This window comes from Dipteris shenzhenensis, chromosome 27 (assembly GCF_047967505.1).
Source record: "Dipteris shenzhenensis isolate YYH24624 ecotype China chromosome 27, Dip_SZ_1.0, whole genome shotgun sequence".
NCBI classification, from domain to species: Eukaryota; Viridiplantae; Streptophyta; class Polypodiopsida; order Gleicheniales; family Dipteridaceae; genus Dipteris; species Dipteris shenzhenensis.
In genome coordinates this window covers 23,884,328-23,904,677 of record NC_141622.1, presented here as the reverse complement: position 1 = coordinate 23,904,677, position 20,350 = coordinate 23,884,328, and the positions used below count along the sequence as shown (strand labels likewise).

Here is a 20,350-nt window from a genome sequence, read left to right as displayed (position 1 = left end):
TGTAGACTCTGAGTGGTCAAATACGTATGAATTTTCTCAAACCAAGCCAATAGGGCTTGTTTCAGCCCATAAAGTACCTGGAAGTGGGGCAAAGGTTTCATCATAGTCCATCCCCTTTTGCTGAGAATAGCCCTTGGCAACCAACCTGCCTTGTACCTATCAATAGTACTGTCAGATTTTCTCTTGATCTCGTACACACAACACTCACTTTGAGTGGGGCAACCTCATGGTTGGCATCACACGTGTCATCATAACTGCAAGCCCACAGGACCAATCTTCAGTAACAAAGTTTGCTGAAGCACTACCCTTGCTTGCATCAGTCGCGTTGGAATCTGAAATTGTCATTCCAGCTTCCCTCTTTTTGCTATCTTTCTTCAACCTTTTTTTGCATTCATTGATATGGTGTCTAGGCTTCTTGCAATAATGGCATTTAGTTTTATTGTTGGGCTGACCCGCATTTTTGATGGCTGAGCTGAATTAGACTTGGACTGAGTGCCACCAAAAGGAGGCTTGTTTTTGCCTTTAGCCAACAACTTGATCACCATGCTGCATGTTATCAGAAATATTGTTTGTTCTTCTTGCAATAACAGCCCCACTAGCTTCTGAAAAGTAAGCGGAACTGTACTACCCCTCATAGACAAATTCAGAGAAGTATGAAAAGACATAAGACTATGGCAAATAATTTAGAGGTTAGACACAAGTTTGCTATTAGGTATAACTTCATCAATGTCCAGCAGCTAGTCTCGAAGATCCTGCTAGTCATGCTCTGACATTGAATCTCTCTTTTGCATCTTGATACTGTCAAGTTGTCTTTTAAAGTAAGACCCTGGCCTCATTCCTTCCGTGATACACATTCTCCAAAGTATCCCAAGCTTGCTTAGAAGTCCTTTAAGCCATAGAGGAACGGAGATGAGGTACGATGGACCTCTTGACAGTTAAGGCAATGATTGACAAAGCTTGGGCATCTCTAGCATCCCATCTCCTTTGATCCTAAATAGGGGCACAGGTTTAGTTGGCTCACCTAAGCCTGTTGCCTATCATGGGGATTACCTCCTTGTTGAGGTGTACTTATCATGAAACTCTACAAGGAATTCTTGATGCCACCCAACTTATCCTCCTAGGCCAAGACTACATCTCCTAGATTTTGATTTTGGTTCTGAGCCATAATGCACAAACAATACCAAAAATGCTGTGATTTATACTGCACCAACAATTGAACACTGTTCCACAAGCCAATGCTTGGCTAGGCAAATGCAACCTGAATATGTCAGTTTTGAATAGAAAAATGGATCGTTTGAGCATTCCAAGAACATAGTCGTGCTTCTTGGAACTGGATAACAAAAATATCAGATAAATCAGCTCCAGATGAAGCTCGAAAGCCTGAACAAAAGCAGAGTTTATGACTTCTGTTAAGGTTGCTTCAGAACAACACTGATGCAGAATTAAATCTGCCTAAAAAATGCACTGTTTGTAGAAGATTTTTTGAACAAAAGCAGCTCCAAAGGCATACAGATGACAACTGCAGGCACATTCCATAGCTAGCAGAACCTCATTAAGAGTGCAGCCTACTTCAAAATGAGCCTATAACAGGTTGCAGCTGTTCTAAACGGCTTCAAATGTCTGCCCACGCCCCCAAACCCACAAAAAACCTCCAACAGCAGATAAGCTTTTTGTAGATGCCTTCAAATGCAGCGTCTGCCAGGCGCAGCTGTATGGGACAGGAGGTGCAACTGCACGGACAGTTTCATACAGCTGCACGCAGTCAAAATGTACCTAGACTCGAGTGGAGGCTGTTGGACCTTACATAATGATCAGCATTGGGGCTGAGATGCTGAAAGACAGATCTCATTGGGCACAATGAGATCATGTATATGTGACACAAAAGTCGGGGATCCCAAAAGGTAATCCATTGCACTCGATCCTCCTCCATGTGGGAAGCAGGTGAGCCCCCCTGACAACAATCACTTGGGGAAACCGTTGTATATAAATAGATTGTGAACTGCTCCCATATCCAGTAGATGTCGGCCATATGCAGTGACATTTGGTGCATCATCTTAGCGTCTCGCAATTCCAGGCTCTGTAGGATCTATCTCCAGCACTTTGAGCTGATCAGCCTTGAAGTCAAGTAGGCCCACCTATCTATCCCCCGTATGCGCATTGAAGTCACACAAAAGTAGGATTTCCCCCTGTTTGGAGGACTCCAAGATATCATCAAATATCGTCTCGTATGGGCTATGACCCTTTGTGGCAACCTCATGTGCACACGATGATGTATCTGGAGGAAAGTAGCATACTGCAAAGAAAATCAGGCGTGCACCAGGTGGCTGAATCCATACCCACATGTGACGTGCATGTTCCTCTTTCCTCATGACAGATATATAGGGCCTCAAGTGTGACCTGAAAAGGACTGCCACCCCTCCTTATCCTCGTATGCCGAGAGAGAGAGAGAGAGAGAGAGAGAGAGAGAGAGAGGTGGATGGATGACCCGATAGAGAGATGACAATGTATCAATATTTATCTACTTGTTCTTATGTAGACAATATGCTTTGTATTTGTATATACTAGCCTTAAGCTGCAAATTCTTTAATATGGCTTGTTGCCTTTTATTAGAGGCTTCACATACCCGTGGAGCAATGCTTGGTGGTGGAGGATAGCGTGATTGGACTTCAGGTTGGAGCTCTAGTATCTTTTTTGTGTTAAGTTGAATACTATTTATGTATTTTGCACTCTTTGTGGCTTCATTGATTATGCCTCTTTTCTTATCATCTCAGCAGCAGTAAATTTGAACTTTAGTCATCAAAAGTCTACATCCGTGCATAATGTTGTGAATTTTATTCATAATATTTTCAATTTGGGTAGGCTTCATGTTCTTTGATGTTGAGTGTGGATTCACAAGGGTTGTGTATTTGATGCTGTGCTAATTGAGGTGTAATGAATTTAATTTGATTTGTTAGTTGAATAAAGGCAAAAATTGGGCGAAGTTAAGTGTGGCTAAGCGTGATAGTGAAGAATAGGTATGTGTGATCAGCTCCTGGAGGGAGTGGTGCTACGGTTAGGTCGGTGATTCATGAAGTGAGGGTAGGGGATCCCATGATGTAATCTACTACACTAGTGCCCCCCCCCCTGTGGGAAGCAAGTAAAACCACCTGAGGAGGGCCATAGGTCAACCCCGTTGTAGATGATGAGATCATGCATCCTGTCCAGATCAAGGAGCGCGTGTCCATATGGTGTAACAGGCCCGTGTCGGTCCGATGAGATCCTAGTCATACCTGCTCCGTCTAGGTCGATGTCTGGTAGCATGATAGTATCAACTCGAAAGTCCAGGAGTGGTACTGGCGCGTGCTCGTCGTGGCATTGAAGTCCCCAACAAGGAGAACTTCCTCGCGGGTTGAAAGGTCTGGGATATCCTGATGTAAGGGTGCATATGGCGATGTCTCACCCTCCTCTCGTGCCACTCTGGCGAAGTGGGATGTGTCTGGCGGGAAGTAGCATATTGCTATGAAAAGGTCACGGGTGTCTGTGCTTCAGATCCGGATCCACATGAATCGGGAGTGTGTGTCCTTCCTCTCAATGGAGATGGCTCCAGCGAGGGAAGACCTATACAATACTGTGACCCCGCGTGATCCTCGGACTCCTCCTGTATTACTCGTCTCATCCATGAAGGCTGACTCCCATGTGTAGCCACTGACTATCGGTAGTGGATGCTCTGGGCTCTGGTGTGTCTCTGTGTAAAAGACTATGTCTCGTCCTGTATAAGACTCCGAGAAGTTCCCTGGGTCTGACCATAAGGTACCATTACAGTTCCAAAAGGTGCAGGCTAGGGTCTTGGAAACCTGAGTCTCATAGGCCTCGTCCCCTGAGGGAGTACGGGTGGGAGCTCGAGGGGTGCCGGTCAACAACCTACCATCTCGGACCACGGCCCATTTTCCCTCCTTACGGGCAACATCCCGTTGCTGCAGAAGAACTCGTTGCTTCTCAATCTGTAGTGGTGTCAAATCCTTGTCCATGGACAAGGTGGGATGCTCTAGTAGAGCGGCTCGGCGTCGGAGTATCGCTAGTCGAGCATGTGAATCTCTTAAGTGAATGACTAGGGGCTGCTCTCGGTTGGGGTCTCTCCCAACACGCCATGCTTCCTCTATGCCATGGTCGGGGACCCCCGTGGTGGTGGTCAAAAAGGTGATCGCCTCCTCCATGGGCGTTGTAGTGGTGCTGGTGTTGTCTTGCGTAATCCCTCGTATCCGGATGTTGAGGGCCTTCGAAGCCCTCTGCTGCTGCTTCTGTATGGCAGTTAAAACGGTTGCCTTTGTGGGCTCCCGTCTCGCCGCGTCCACTCATCTAGTCCTCTCTGCTATAGCCGATTGTATCGTGGCTATCTGTGCCTCCATCTCTGTGACTGGGGTCCCTCCAGGCGCTGCTCTGAGGGTCCCGAGCTCCTCTCAAAGCTGTGTGATGTCGTGTCTGAGCCCCTGGATAAGGGTGCCCTGCTCGTGCAGTTGGGCCAGCGTAGCCTTAGGGATGTTAATTAAAAGGGCTTCTTTCAAAAAAGAAAGCTTTGTCCATTGTTTTATTAACTGTAGTTTTCATTGCATCGTTCCCAAATGCCTTGTAAAAAGTGGATAAGGTCCTGTAAATACCCACAAAAATTTGTTCCAAATCCTTCGTTGATGGGCTGCACTTTGCTTTCCAGATATCCACGTTCTAAGGCTGCCCATAATCTCATGTGTTTGTCTTCATCGGGTAGGTTAGATGAATAGTTGGGGTTTTAAGACCTTGTAAAGTGTCTAGTCCACTAGTAGCAAAACTGCTAAATTTCCTTGCTTCTCATGCTGTAATGATGGATTTGCTTTTGGGCTAGTAGTGTTTCTTAATTGGAGAGTCTTTGTGCTATAGGTTAAATCCAAGGCAATGTGTGAAGATTCGGTTTTCGCAGTGTGAGTAAGTCACAACCAAAGTCCAAAGTCACCTACCAAGCATCTCTCTATTGCCATGAGCCCGTTTAAGGCAATGTATGGGTGTAAAGTGGGAATGCCTTTTCTCAATTGCCGACATTGCTGTGAAAACACAGCAAGCATGAGATGACTTGGAAAGGATGGAGGCCCTTCTGTAATTGGCTAAAAAGAATATGCAGGATGGCCAAGCCAATTAGAAGAACTATGCGGATAAACATAGGGGTCTTCAAAAAAGGAGATGATGTGCATTTACGTCTCCACAAAATCATTATGCTTCATTGAGAGGCATCAACATTTTATGGCCCTTACAAGATCATCTGCAAGATTGGGGAGTTAGCATATCAATTGGAGCTACCAAGCACCTCGAAGATTCACAATGTGTTTCATGTGTCTTTGCTGAAACCACATGTAGGTGAGCATGTGCACATACTTCCAAAGCTGCCAAGGAGGGTCATATCCTCTATGTTCCTGAGCGCATTGTGGGTTTCAGAGATAGATCAAGTACACCACAACAGGGTATACATGTGTACCTCATAAGATGGGAAATGACTCCTAGAGGATGAACATCATGACAGCCAAAGAGTATTGCCTAGCAGTAAACCTATCTTTTACCAGGCTGATCAGCATCACTTTGTTGTCTCTGCTATGCATGATAGTAGCTAGTCCCTGCTATGCATGATGGAGTTTATGGTTTTCAACCTTGTGAGTGACTATCATGAGATTGAAACTGCACTATGTTGTGTTTTTAGAGGATGAGTTTGGGAATGTTCCTGGATTCATCTAGGTATATGCTTCTGCCGTATTAGCGGACATGCGAATTTCACCTTGTGAAGTTTTCGTCCAAGTTGCGGCCTGCTGGTATTGTGATAATTCTTTCTATCTTAAATGGTGCGTTGCCCTATCAGCTAGATTTAGATTTAGATGCTCGTTGGGGAGAGACTAAAATGAAAATGTTTAGACTTCACAAGCAGTTGTGGCTTGAATGAAGAGATTTTGGACTACCTTTTGATTAGCCTTCTCCTTTAGTGCTAGCCTTCATCATGGCTGAGTCTGCCCTTCACCTCCGGAGTGCCGACAGAAACTCAGTACGAAGACTTTGTATAAATGGATGCTCAAGTATGTGTGGGTGTGTGGATTTGTATGTGTGAGAGCATATTTTTATACTATGGTCTACACCCACTGTTGGGCGCTGATGATGTCAGTGGGGATGTCATAGTAGCTATGTCCCTGCTATGCATGATGGAGTTTATGGTTTTCAACCTTGTGAGTGACTATCATGAGATTGACACTGCACTATGTTGTGTTTTTAGAGGATGAGTTTGAGAATGTTCCTGGATTCATCTAGGTATATGCTTCTGCCGTATTAGCGGACATGCAAATTTCACCTTGTGAAGTTTTCGTCCAAGTTACGGCTTGCTGGTATTGTGATAATTCTTTCTATCTTAAATGGTGCGTTGCCCTATCAGCTAGATTTAGATTTAGATGCTCGTTGGGGAGAGACTAAAATGAAAATGTTTAGACTTCACAAGCAGTTGTGGCTTGAATGAAGAGATTTTGGACTACCTTTTGATTAGCCTTCTCCTTTAGTGCTAGCCTTCATCATGGCTGAGTCTGCCCTTCACCTCCAGAGTGCCGACAGAAACTCAGTACGAAGACTTTGTATAAATGGATGCTCAAGTATGTGTGGGTGTGTGGATTTGTATGTGTGAGAGCATATTTTTATACTATGGTCTACACCCACTGTTGGGCGCTGATGACGTCAGTGGGGATGTCATAGTAGCTAGTCCCTGCTATGCATGATGGAGTTTATGGTTTTCAACCTTGTGAGTGACTATCATGAGATTGAAACTGCACTATGTTGTGTTTTTAGAGGATGAGTTTGGGAATGTTCCTGGATTCATCTAGGTATATCACTTTGTTGTCTCAGCACCCTTGTATAGCATTCGGCACATGTAATTTTGAGGGCAACATTCTATGGGACGGGATGGCTTTTATAAAGAGGGTAAAAGGGCTACTTTAGTGGCCCTTTATATATAAGTCGCCATCCACCACTCATTGTACAATTTTGATGTGACAACTCTCCCTCCTCCTTCCTCCTACTTTCAGCCTTCTCTCTCTCTCTCTCTCTCTCTCTCTCTCTCTCACGAAGATCCAGTTTTATGGTGACCACTTCTTGAGAGTATTAGAGGAGGGATTCATCATCAGACCGTATCTCGAGGATAGAGGAGTCTCACATGCACGGAGGATCGCCATTGGATAGAGCGGATCTGTATGTTATGCACGTTGGGGGTGGTTGAGACAGAGGAGCATTTCTATGTCTGCCTAGCCTACTACGAGATCCGGGGGTGATACCATTGTCTCTATCAAGAGTGGAGCGGATTTTGTCCACTCTCACGACTGGTCTGCTTGCATGACCAGGTCTATATTGGGCTCTATCTAATTGAGATGTGCCGACATAGGGAGATACTATTGCGACAGATTAGAGAGCAATAAGAGGTGCAACCCAAGCACAGTGACGCATCATAGACTTCTATGCATTTGAGTCAGCTCAAGGACACATCGTAGTGGAGGAGCAGCAGCCCGATACAGAGACCGACTGGAGCACACACTTTTGAGGTCCAACCTATCTTAACTTTCCTTAGAGAAGATGGCCAGAGACGAGGATTCACTCTAGACATAGTTCAACAGGTTAAGAGAGCGAGGAGACCACATCTATTGCTACAGCGTGAGAGAGCTCGACAGACACAAATCCGAGTTTTTTTCAGAGCTCACCGTAGAGCCACCATAGTGTTGGGCTTCAGCTTTTGAGTCCCACCTCTCAGTTTGCTTCAGTCTGTATCTGATTTTGCTTGAGCTCTTGAGCTCTTTAGCTTAGCGTAGCTTAGTTCTTAGCAAGGGCCCTAGCGCGCCCTTTGCTCTAGCCCACTGAGTTTTGTATGAGTTTTCTTCTTGGTGTACTTTGTCCCATAGAACCGCGAGGCTTTCCGATGACGTTAATATATATTTTTTAAATTAAAAAATTCTCTCTATGCAGATGACGTAGGACTTTTTTTCTTCTCCTAATGGGTCTACTTAATGAAAAAATTCATTATCTTAGCACTCAGATCTCGGATTTTTCGCAACAAGATTGTAATTTTGTGATCTAATTGACTATGCATTTCGAATTGGCATTTCATGAATGACAAAACAAGAATTTGAAAAAATTGTATCTAAAACTCTTTCGATTTAGCGACGACACATCACGGCTGGGCAGAGATAGAGAGATCTCAAGTAATCTTGCGGAGAAAGAGCTAGCAACTTTACATGTCTGGAACTTGTTCGCAAAATTGAAAATCGAAAATACGGACTTCAAGAAGACTGCATTAAACGCTTTGATTGGTTATCTTAAAGACGATGAGAAAGGTGTCTTGCTAGTTGCAGATCAAGGTGACTTGTCGCGCTTGACGCACCTCTAGGATTCAAGCATGCAAGTTATCTTGCAGAGGAAGGAGCAATACCAGCACTGAAGAGCAAGTTACGTCGGGCACGCCTCAAGCGCAGGAGAATGCCACGGAGGCATTGCGAGATCTTGCATTTGGGGACAATAGGTTGAGGCTCCTAATTGCGAGGCATGGAGGCATCAAGGCCCTTGTCAGTTACCTCCACAAAGCAGCCTTTCCAAGGCTCAAGAGATTGCAATCAAAGCTTTGCGCAATCTAGCAGCCCCAACAACCAATGCAAAAGCCTTGATTTCCGTAGGCTAAGTCATGCACTTCGCAGATATTCTCACAGCGTGCAATCCCTTTCGCTTTGTCATCCGCCATCACAATCCTCTCTCCCCTCCTTCTCACAACACCTCACTCACTTTGTAATCCCTTTCGTGACCAAGAGCTTGGCAAAGCCGATGCCGTTGCTGAAGGAGAACGAGGCAAAGATACAGCAAGGAAGGAGATGCGGGCGGCAGGTCGAAGAAGCAGATGCAACGATGCCCTCTCTACATGACAGCTCAGACTCTACAGAATTTGGAGTAGGGACACATGGCGCCCACCCAATTTATCCCTCCCCCCCCCTCCCCATATCCCCCTTCACCCCCTCCCCATGGGCTAATTCAAAATTCTCTCATAGCCCCCCTATTCGCAAAGAATAAGAAGAGCCTGCAAGCACATTTGGATGCGATGAAAGATTTTTGCAAACACGCGGGGACGTAGGCCAATATACATGACAAGTTTGTAATATTGTCTCTCACTGGATGTAAGGGATCACTATTAGTTGATAGTGATCGCTTGTCCCATAGATCCTGAAGGGTCTTTTGGGGACTTGCATACAATTATATCATCTCTCTCTCTTCTCTGGTTTGGGGTGCAGCCGACCCGGGCTATAGTGGCGCTCGTCAGACGTCGGGTAGCAGCCAGGAGGGCACGATAGGTTACTCGTCCAGATGGCAGACAACGGTCCATTACTGGCTTCTTGCTTGCACTGCCTAGTCCATTGTCGGGTGTGTCCATTGTCGGGTGTATCTTGATGTACTACATTGTATTGTATTGGATCAGACTGTGTCTCCACATGAGGATGATGATGCCAGGATGGTTGCTTAGGTATATGGTGGACATGTACTATGGTATCACTGACTATGTCTACACACAATTTTTTAGCATGGGTTAGGATGCTCGCTTAGCAGCTTCACTCTTTTGCTCATTGTATCAGGTTTTTCTTCAGTCTCATAGACCCATCGGTCTTTAGCAGACTTTAATAAACTTTCTTTCTCTCTCTCTCTCTCCCTCTCCCCCCCCCCCCCCCCCCCCCCCCCCCCCCCGCCTCCTTCCCTACTCTTACTCTTTCTCTCCTACCCCTTCTCCTTCTTTCCCCCCCTCATTCTCTACCCCTTCTCCTTCTTTCTCCCCCTCATTCTCTACCCCTTCCGCTCTTCTATCCTCCTTTCTCTAATTTGCCCCTACCCTTTCTTTATAGCTTGTTGGACCATGAAGGCCTTGTCTATTGCTCTTTGGAACAAGAATGAGACCTTATGCCTATTGGCAAGCAACTTTGCGGATATTTTTTGAGGGAAAGATTTCGTAGTCTATATGGAGATACCTTAGAGCCATGTGAAGGGTTACCTATAGTACATGGTAAAGTGGCAGTTCATAGCAATTAAAGACCCGTACATATGGAGGCACACAAGGATTGAGAGGAGAGTGGCTATGCTTTTGCACTCCCACCTTTGGGCACAAATCATGGTTACTAGGACAATAGAGCATGTGAGATATATGTGGATCCGATTCAGGAGACGTTAGACCCTAGACATGCATATTGTAGCATGCTACTTCTTTGCATAGACATCCGACTATGCCCAAATTGCCTCACAAGGAGAGGGAAGATCCTACCACTCTCTTGGCACTATATGAGAAAATTCAGAGGTACATGCATCAAAGAGAGGTCCTCCTGGGACGGTACGAGGACATTTAGAGGTACATGTAGCAAGAAGAGGTTCTCCTCATTGGGGACTTCAGTGCACCAGGGACATACAAGTGAGGATTTTGGATTTCCAGGTAGATGCATTAGCACACTAAGAAGTTGGGCTCAAGCAGAGTGCACCACGTGTCCTCCATGCGCCGGCTGCGGTCCCACACCGCTACATAGCCACACTTCCTCCTCACACCCCAAAAGGGTTGACCAGGGATGCAGGAAGGCCTTCAAAGTAGGCGATATATACAAGGCCTTTTCAATTACAATTGGATTTATGGGATAGCCTCCCATTATACACGTGTCATGCAGCGCACCAAGAGCCTCATTACCTATCACAAACCACAAGGGGGTACACCAAGGGGCTTAGGCCCATATTCCAACACCCCTCGTGGGCCAAGCACCTTGAAAGGTGAGTTGATCAAATCAAAGACCAGTTCGGACGGGGTGTTGTGCAAATCAAAGCTACCTCCAAAGTGCCTTCAAAGTCATGTCAGCAAAGGCAGCTAGCCATTGGTGCAGGTGGTCGCCACCTAACAGGTTGCACTTAATTCGCCATGCAGATTGCGACATCTCCACATGAAGGAACAATCTACCGACATAGTCCATATGGGTCGTCACATCCCGTGATAGACCAGACGGCAGAGCACACACGTGTCCTCCATGCACCGGGTGCGGGTCCCACACCGCCCCATAGCCTCGCCTCCTCCTCACATCCCAAAAGGGTCGACCAGGGATGCAAGAAGGCCTTCAAAGTAGGACATATATACAAGGCCCTTTCAATTACAATTGGATTTATGGGATAGCCTCCCATTATACACGTGTCATGCAGTGCACCAAGAGCCTCATTACCTATCACAAATTACAAGGGGGTACACCAAGGGGCTTAGGCCCATATTCCAACATAAGATATCCCATGGGAGAGTTCAGATGCAGGTTAAAGGACACAAAAAGTTTATGAGACTCAAAAAGGAGTGATTTGAGTATAGGGGCATAAACTGTAGGGAGGACTTTCCATTAAATTAAGAGTTTCACAAAGTTGAAGGTTGAGGCACCACTTTGGTACCTCGTGGAGGCCTTGTGTGTGAACCTGCCAGAGCATCTCTTGAGCCATAACAACATTAGAGAGAGCAGTAAGTAAAGAGGAGGGCCTCAAGAAAGGAGTTTATTTGGCATATCAAAGGACTCTTGCAAAACAATAAAAAAGGCTCGTTGGTTGGTTAACCGTGTGTGTGTGTGTGCGTGTGGAAAGATAGAACAACAGTGTCTATGGTGATTTTCTACTTTTGTTTTCTTTCGTCGCTCTTTGCAGCAGTATCTATTTGATTGCTTGCAAAACACACTACATAGAGTATGATGTATATTTGTCCTATAGTGAGATTTTCTCTTGATGTATTTTCCAGCTATCTAGTTTGGGACTTATGTACTTTGACATATCCCATTTTGGGATAGCTACTTTGTAATGTAATCCAAAAAAGTTTTCACAAAAACTGTGTGTGTGTGTGTGTGTTAGAATTTTGTAATAGCTCTTCCACTCTAGGACAGCTATGAATGTAAATGCTTTCTTAATGCAATATAACTTCAACAAAGAAAAAAAAAAGTGTGTGTGTAAGCATTATGTGATTATCATTTGGAGGTTTCTACCTGTTTTCAGTCTTTTAAAAATCATAAGATCTCTTTCTTTGCAGGCTGCATTAAGCGCTGGCATGAGCTGCATTATTTCATTTACTTCTTCTACATCAGACCAGGTATGTGCTTCAATATTCACGCTTGGAAATACATGCGGCTAGTTTCTTGCTTTTCTTCATCACACTTAACCATGCACAAATGAATGAAATTTACCGCTTCTTTAATTTTTGAATTTTTAATTATCGAACCCGAACTATTTGGATGGTTTTCTTGAAACAAAGGATACTTTGTAATTTTCTTGATTGTTGTTAAGATTCATGCTAGATTGTTAGGGCTGTTGAAGCCATGAGTGGCAGATGATGAATAAATGTAGTGTTTTGCTACACTCTAGTCTAATCTTCTTGACGAGCCATAACAACATTGTAAAACTATCCTTACTATCTCCATATTTCTCTCATTTGACTTACTGCTTATGCCTAATGTTGAGGAGAAGTAGGGGGGCAACAGCTTTGCCCTTAGCCACTTAGCCCATGAAGATGAGGCTTGAGTCACCTTTTCCTTCACTCCCTTGATTACCAATGCATCCTAGGCCTCTTGGGCTTGCTCACACTGAGCTATTTGAGCCGCAATACTGTCATCTCTTGTATATAATTCTTGTTTTTCTATTCATTGAATACTGCAGTCTTTCACCTTTGTCTTTTGGGCCTCCACTTGAAGGATTGCCTATTTTGCTTGACCTTTGCATTCATTGGTAGTCTCCTCCAGTGTCTATATTCTCATTTGCCTTTCCTTCATGTCATTCTTTGGGCACTTCCGTGATGATGATGATATCTTTTCGTTTTTGGTTTCTGTCCTCTTTCAGAATGCCATGCATCTCTTTTGCAAGTGTTTGAGGGGGAACAGGGAGCATCCATACATTTTCATGAGAATTTATCCATTCAAATAAAAAAATATGCTTGAGCAATTTAGCACATCAAAAAATATCCTTGAGCAACAAAAAATATTCTCGAGCAACCAAAATATAGATTAACAGGTCTACATGTTGCTCAGTTTGTCAGACCACACAAGGAGCTTCCAAAAGAAAAATTGCATCGCGTGCAATTGTGGAAGAATATGCAAAAGAGGCCGCACAACAACATCATGATGTAGGCGGCAACGAGAACGGAGATGAGTACAGCAAACATCGTGCTCCAATTTGAGATCGCATAACTTGTTGACCAAGAAAACAATGGCATGAATATCAACCTTTAAATTATGTTGATCATGATATTCTGAAACATTTTTGTAAGCAATCTCATTTGAGAGGCCGCCAAGCTAGGTGGGCAGAACTCATGCAGGAGTTTAACTCGACGATTCGGTATCGAAGGGGAAAGGATAATAAAGTTGTTGATGCGTTGTCACGCAGTATGCATGATATGAGTTTCACGGTATTAGAGACCAAGATTAGAGAAACTCAAAAGGTAGACGAGTTCGTCCAAAGCCTTTGGCCTAAGGCTCATGTACTTAAACCCGAGGAAAAGGGTGACTTGACATCCAGAAAAGGCCAAACTTATGCAAAATATACCATAAGAGATGGTATGTTAAAAAGAAACGGCAAGGTAGTAGAACCTAATCAAAATGATCTCAGGTAAAGAGTCATTCAACAATGCCATGATAGCCCATGTGCGGGACATCCAGGAGTCCAGAAAACGCATGATCTCGTGAACTGAGATTTCTTTTGGCAAAAAATGAAAAAACATATTCATGAAAATGTGACACGTTGTTTTTCGTGTCAAGTAAGGCAAAGCGGGTGAAGCCACTCGGACTTTTACAGCCTTTGGAAATACCACTAGGTAGGTGGGAGAGCATTTCCATGGACTTTATTGTAGGTCTGCCTACGACACAAGGTGGATATGATTCTATCTTTGTGGTGGTTGATCGTCTTACCAAGATGGCTCACTTCATTCCGACTAGAGAGTCTATTAGTGTCCCGCAAGTGGTGGATTTGTTTATTAAACATATATTTCGTCTGCATAGATTACCCAAATTCATAGTGTCGGATAGGAATGTAAAATTTACTAGTCATTTTTGGACTGCATTGTTTGAGACACTAAGGACTGAGTAGTGGGGATCATCCATAAATGGATGGTCAGACGGAAAGAGTCAACCAAATTTTAGAGGATATGCTTAGAGCATATGTTTTGTTAAGGCAACATACGTGGGACAAGTGATTGCCACTGTTAGAATTTGCCTACAATGATAGATTCCTCTACAGGGTTCAGTCCGTTTGAGTTGAACTATGGCTATAGACCAGCAAATCCAACTACAGTTGGAATACCTCAGAAAGTGCCTAGTGCCGCAAACTTTGTGGTTCAGATGCGGGAGATGCTAGCACTTGCGAGAGCTAACATTTGCCAGGCTATGAATAGAGCTAAGGCGTATGCATATGAAAACAAATCCATCAGAGAATTTAAGGAAGGAGAAAAAGTTTTTCTCAGAGTTCCTTCGCGCTCTAAGTCTTTGATTGCAGGAGAGTGTGCTAAGTTATCACCCCGATAGTATGGGCCGTGGCTAATTCTAAAAAGAATAGGCAAGGTGGCCTATAAATTAGAATTACCCAGGGTTGTAAGGTGCACCTAGTGTTTCATGTTTCTTGTTTAAAGAAATTTTTACATACAGGTGGGTTTTGTTTCAGGAGATAGAGGATAATGCAAGATGCAAACCAACAAGGATCCTAAACCGAGGAGCAATGCAAGTACGCAATCCGAAGATACCCATGGTGTTGGTTGTATGCCATGGTTTACCTCTATCAGAAGCTACCTAGGAATTCGTATACCAGTTACGGAGAGTGTTCCCAGACTTTATCATCGAGAATGCTGATGCTTGAAGAGGGAAGGAATGTTACGCTCAAGTTAAGGTAGCATGACCTCGGAAGGGTTAGTGGGCATTTTCCTTTAGAGGATCAATGTTTGTATTATATTTATTTGGGCTTCATGTAAATGGTCAAAAGGATTTATGTCAAGGTCCTTGATGAGGGTGGCAAGGCACTGACTAGATGGGTCTAAGGCTATGGGTATTAAATGCATTAAGTGTGTGAAAGTGCCTAGGGGCAAGTGAATTAATTGGTATTCCAAGAGAGGGGTAGAATAGATGCATTTAAGAGGTACCCTGAAATGAAGACATGTGGCAGACTAGATCCATCTTGGGATTTGGGGCTTTGTGAATTAGCATACGGGAATTTTAACGAAAAAAATTTAGTGTGTGAGATATGCTTATGTAGAGGTTGGTTGGGTGGATAATTTGTGTGCCTACACCCGTGATATCATTGTCAGGGTTTCAATTTTCGAATCTGAGAGTATAGGTATTATGGTGCGTAGAAACTTTTAAAGTATGCAAGGGACACTTGCACATCTCTAAATACAATGATATGCTTTGATGTCTAGAATGTGTCATAATGTTTAGATGCTCATTTGGGAGAGACTAAAATGAAATCGTTTAGACTTCACAAGCAGTTGTAGCTTGAATGAAGAGATTCCTTCTCCTTTGGTGCTAGCCTTTGTCATGGCTGAGTTTGTCCTCCACCTCCGGAGTGCCGACAAAAACTCAGTACGAAGACTTTGTAGAAATGGATGCTCAAGTATGTGTAGGTGTGTGGATTTATATGTGTGAGAGAATACTTTTTTACTATGGTCTACACCCACTGTTGGGTGCTGATGACGTCAGTGGGGATGTCATAGTAGCTAATCCTTGCTATGCATGATGGAGTTTATGGTTTTCAATCTTATGAGTGACTATCGTGAGATTGAAACTACACTATGTTGTGTTTTTAGAGGATGAGTTTGGGAATTTTCTTGGATTCATCTAGGTACCTGGTATATGCTTCTGCCGTATTAGCGGACATGCATATTTCACCTTGTGAAGTTTTCGTCCAAGTTGCGGCCTGCTGATATTGCGATAATTCTTTCTATCTTAAATGGTGCGTTGCCCTATCAGCTAGTTTTAGATTTAGATGCTCGTTTGGGAGAGACTATAATGAAATCGTTTAGACTTCACAAGCAGTTGTAGCTTGAATGAAGAGATTTGGACTACTTTTTAATTAGCCTTCTCCTTTAGTGCTAGCCTTTGTCATGGCTGAGTTTGCCCTTCACCTTCGAAGTGCCGACAGAAACTCAGTACGAAGATTTTGTATAAATGGATGCTCAAGTATGTGTGGGTGTGTGGATTTGTATGTGTGAGAGCTTACTTTATACTATGGTCTACACCCATTGTTGGGCGCTGATGATGTCAGTGGGGATGTCATAGTAGCTAGTCCCTGCTATGCATGATGGAGTTTTTGGTTTTCAATCTTATGAGTGACTATTGTGAGATTGAAACTGCACTATGTTATGTTTTTAGAGGATGAGTTTGGGAATGTTCTTGGATTCATCTAGGTATGTGTCATAATGTTTAAGTTTGGTATCATAATCTTTATAGTAACCTTTCAAACTCGGGGAAATCCTAGCAAGACTTAGCTTTGTGTCCATGGCTAGAAGGTAACTTGCGACTACGAAATTCAATTGAATTAGACCTTTAGCTGTGGCTAGAGATCTGTCATGCCAAGAAACTTCTAGAGGTTGGGCTTGCAAGCCTAATGTTTACTACTAATTTCAATCATAGGCTAGGTTTCCTTTAGCTTGGGTAGTTTGATTTATTAAGTGGACCCCTTAGCATTAGTGCACCCCACCCTCCCCCCCTGAGAAAATAAGTCATTTTTCTTGCTCAAAAGCTCTTGTAAGCATTCCTCTTCTTTCTTTAAACTCATCATCGCAGTTCTTTCTTCAACTCAAGTAGAGAGCCTTACCTTTAGCAATGGCTTGAGGCTCATCAAGCACGATGACCTTTGAGGCTCGTCAAGAACGATGACCTCTGGACCTGGCTAGAGGATGTGTTTTGCATCCCTTCACTGCTCCTCTTTCAATCTCGTAACTGTCACCTGTAGACATCTAGCTGTAGCTAGAGATTTACATACGTATTAAGGACACCTCTAGCCATAGCCACAGCTTCCCTTGGCTTGGCCAACCCGTAGCCGGGGCTAGAGTTTGCTTGTTTGACCAATGAACATTTACACACATGCATGCATACATAGATGTATATGTGGGTATTCCCATGCTGTATATACATTGGTGCGGTTACTCACATGTGGGAGATAAGAACAGATTACTCCTCTAGGAGAAGGGAGCTTAGGTCATCAAAGTCTAATTGACGTGTTGTGAACCTCAATGCTTAGGCAACTATGTCGTAATCCGGAGGGAGCTTGGTAAGAATGAGTGAAGCCTAACTGACTCGTAGTTAGGGCAGCACCCACATCATGAAAGGTTGCATAGAACTCCCTTTGGGGAACTCGAGATTGTATAGCTGTCTCTGCAAGGTGACAGCACGCATCGCCCAGTCCCTAGCATATAGGTCCTCAAGTGTAGACCAAGCCTTACATGGAATCAGACGTTGGGTAGCAAGGGACCAAGGGAGGGAAGCATTGAGGTGCATTTTCTGATGGTGTGTGCTACATAATTTTCAGGTGCTTTTGAGGGCTATGTTGCTACTTGTTGCTTGTGGGACTAGCTCACAACAAGCTTACGCCATCATCCTTGGCGGATTTGGAGCAATCAGCCCAGGCCAACGGGAGGCTGCAAGTTCCAAGCATTGGAGCGATTTGTGGCCACCACCTTGGGATAGTAGGCCGTGCTTCTTCCATGAATAGCTATAAAGCTAGTCAAAGGTTCTTTAGTTACTTCATTGATGAAATGTGTGCCTCTATCCGACACAATTTCTATGGGGCATCCATATAGTGTAATCATAAAAATAATTTGTTGTGCTTGCTGCTTTTCTCGCTGCTTTTGCTTCAGCCCACTTGGTGATGTGAACAATCTAAGGCACAATAATGTATGAAGCAAGTAGAGAAGATCACACAAGAGTAGACAAAAGAGTTTGATTTTCGGGAATCCTCTCTCTCTCTCTCTCTCTCTCTCTCTCTCTGCATTGGAAGATAAATGCAGAATCAAGATAGGCCTCGGCACGGGCAGACTTTGTTAGATCTCCACGGTAAAAACAGCCCCAATAAATACAAGGCTTAGTTGTTGACTTGTGCAGATAGGTAGTGTAAGAATGTCTGTTTTCATTTGCTTGCCAAGGAATAGACATGAATGTCAAAAGAATGTCATTGGACACATGCGGATGCAATACATTTTCATATTTTCATCATGCAACATTCTCTTGTATATTTGCTTAGTCAGATCTATAATCCTTCAATCATAGTAAAGTGATTGAAATGATTTGTACAATTATTTGCATTATATAAAAATTTTGCAATGTATTGAGTGCTTAAATAAGTACTTTTATTTCTATATATGGACATTTTTAATGTCAGCAAAGTGGGACAGCAGGTCTTACTTGAGTCTTGTAGAGAAACAAGTTTTAGATAGTACTGAAGCCCATTCGTGCATTGTCTTGTGAACAATTTCTTTTCTTATTTTAAGCATTAAAAGCTGGCAGCTTTGAAATTTCAGGATTTTAGTGGAGCATGTGCAGTCTATGCAGATTTAGGCAATGTCCGGTTAGCATCCATCAATCATAATAATTTATTTTGGGATTGTTATTTGTGTTGAGCATCATTGTACTGCCTCCTTTACATTAAGCATGATGTACATGTCCATATGTGCAGGCTACAGAATTTGTTGGAGTTGATGGACAAAAATATTGTAGTGACAAAAATGTAATTCTTCAACTTGCTCTGAGTGGTACTCGTACATAGGGGTTATGTAAAAGTCCTTCATTGGTACCATTTTGTATAACTGTAAGTAGAGCGGTAAAACAGGTTGCATGGCCCTCTGTCTCCCTTGCTCATTAGTAAATGGAGACGTGTCTGATGCTTCATATGTAGGAATAAATCAATTATTGATATCTTCCTTTCCTTCTAACGCACCCTAGGAGTAGGAACCTTGATTTTGGGCTTGATGGCCCCTCGCTTCTATTCTACTAGGCATTTCTACTCCCTTGTACCACATTTAACAGTCTTCTGGATCCTGTGTACTGACAGATAATCCATATATGCATACGAGCTAAATTGTCCAGCATCTGCCAGCAACTTTTGGCACCCTGTGGGTGACCTACACCTCTGATTCTCTAAAGATTCACTCACTCAATTCTTTTTATTCAGATCATATTCACTTCTCAAACTCTGAAATGTCTCTCTAGAACACCTAAAACTAAGGCGTTTCATCTTCATGTTTGGTTCAGGCTTGTAAAGCCCTTATAAAGCCGCAATTTTCTTCTGTTTGGCACCGCCTCTGATCCTAGCTGCTCTCCCTTTCATACTACTACTACCTCACTTCTTTATGCAAAATCCACTTGTCCCCTTCTGCCTTTACTTGGGAAGGTTTCAACTTATATTAGCTCTACCACATGCTACAGTCAGGATGCTCATTGTTAATAGATATTCCAACAATGTTTCAAACGCTCAAGGTTTTACATTGTTTAAGTAATGAACATAGGTCAGCACGTTTCAATGCCAATTGAACATCAGCTTGTTCATTTCAAGTATAAACAATTAAACTATGAAAGATAAATTTTAATCATCCGGATGTTTCAAGAAGAAATAAATAAGTGTATAAATAAATAAATAAAATTTTAATCACCTAGTGCACATTTTAGTAGTAGATGTTCAAGAAGGCTTGAGATGTTTTTGAAACGTTTCATGGTGACTGTTTATTCTTATGCATGAATGGTGTTAGAGGAATTCGAAAGAGGACAATATTTGAGATCCATGAAAGTAAATTATACATTTTAGATTAACTTGAAACAAGCTTGGAGTTGCTCAACTTGCATTTTACAAAGGCTCTTAGAATATTTTTGAGCAAGAATTGAAAGGAAGTCTTGAAAGCGAGGCACGATAGAACGTGAGGTTCTCAAAGGCCATGCAAGTTATAAGACAACCAGGCTCTTTTAGAGGTAGTAGAGTTAGAGGATGTTGCAAAAGGTGTTTTTGAACAATAGTTGCTTGGACTTAATTGAAAACGAAATAAAATGCTCCACTCAAAGTAATGTACAACTTGTAAATTCGTAAATAAGAAATTCATGGTCCACCATTAAGGGCTCTAGATCTAAGGTGCCATAACAAAACCAGTCCATTGCTTGTAACCTTGTAAGCAACTTTAAGTCAAATGGAGACACTGATGGAAACCACAAACCAAAATGAAGACTCAATTTATAAATTTTTTAGGGTTATGGTTTTGTAGAGGCCATGCAAACATGAATAGAAGGCATCAAGTCTTCTCATGAGCTCAATCAAGAGGGTTAAAGTAGAGGGACAATCAACAATT

The 20,350-nt window shown here is 43.1% G+C and overlaps 1 protein-coding gene across 1 annotated transcript in view; it reads left to right on the top strand.

The window, feature by feature from the left end:
- LOC147884063 (Haloacid dehalogenase-like hydrolase (HAD) superfamily protein) overlaps positions 1–19,309 on the top strand; it is a 30,995-nt gene extending 11,686 nt beyond the window's left edge. Inside the window, exons 8-11 of the mRNA XM_087398482.1 lie at positions 2,611–2,670; positions 12,077–12,136; positions 18,539–18,585; positions 18,694–19,309. Coding sequence (XP_087254608.1) covers positions 2,611–2,670; positions 12,077–12,136; positions 18,539–18,585; positions 18,694–18,748 — 222 coding nt within the window. The 3' untranslated portion in view covers positions 18,749–19,309. The remainder of the gene's footprint in view (positions 1–2,610; positions 2,671–12,076; positions 12,137–18,538; positions 18,586–18,693) is intronic.
- Positions 19,310–20,350: the final 1,041 nt, after the last annotated feature.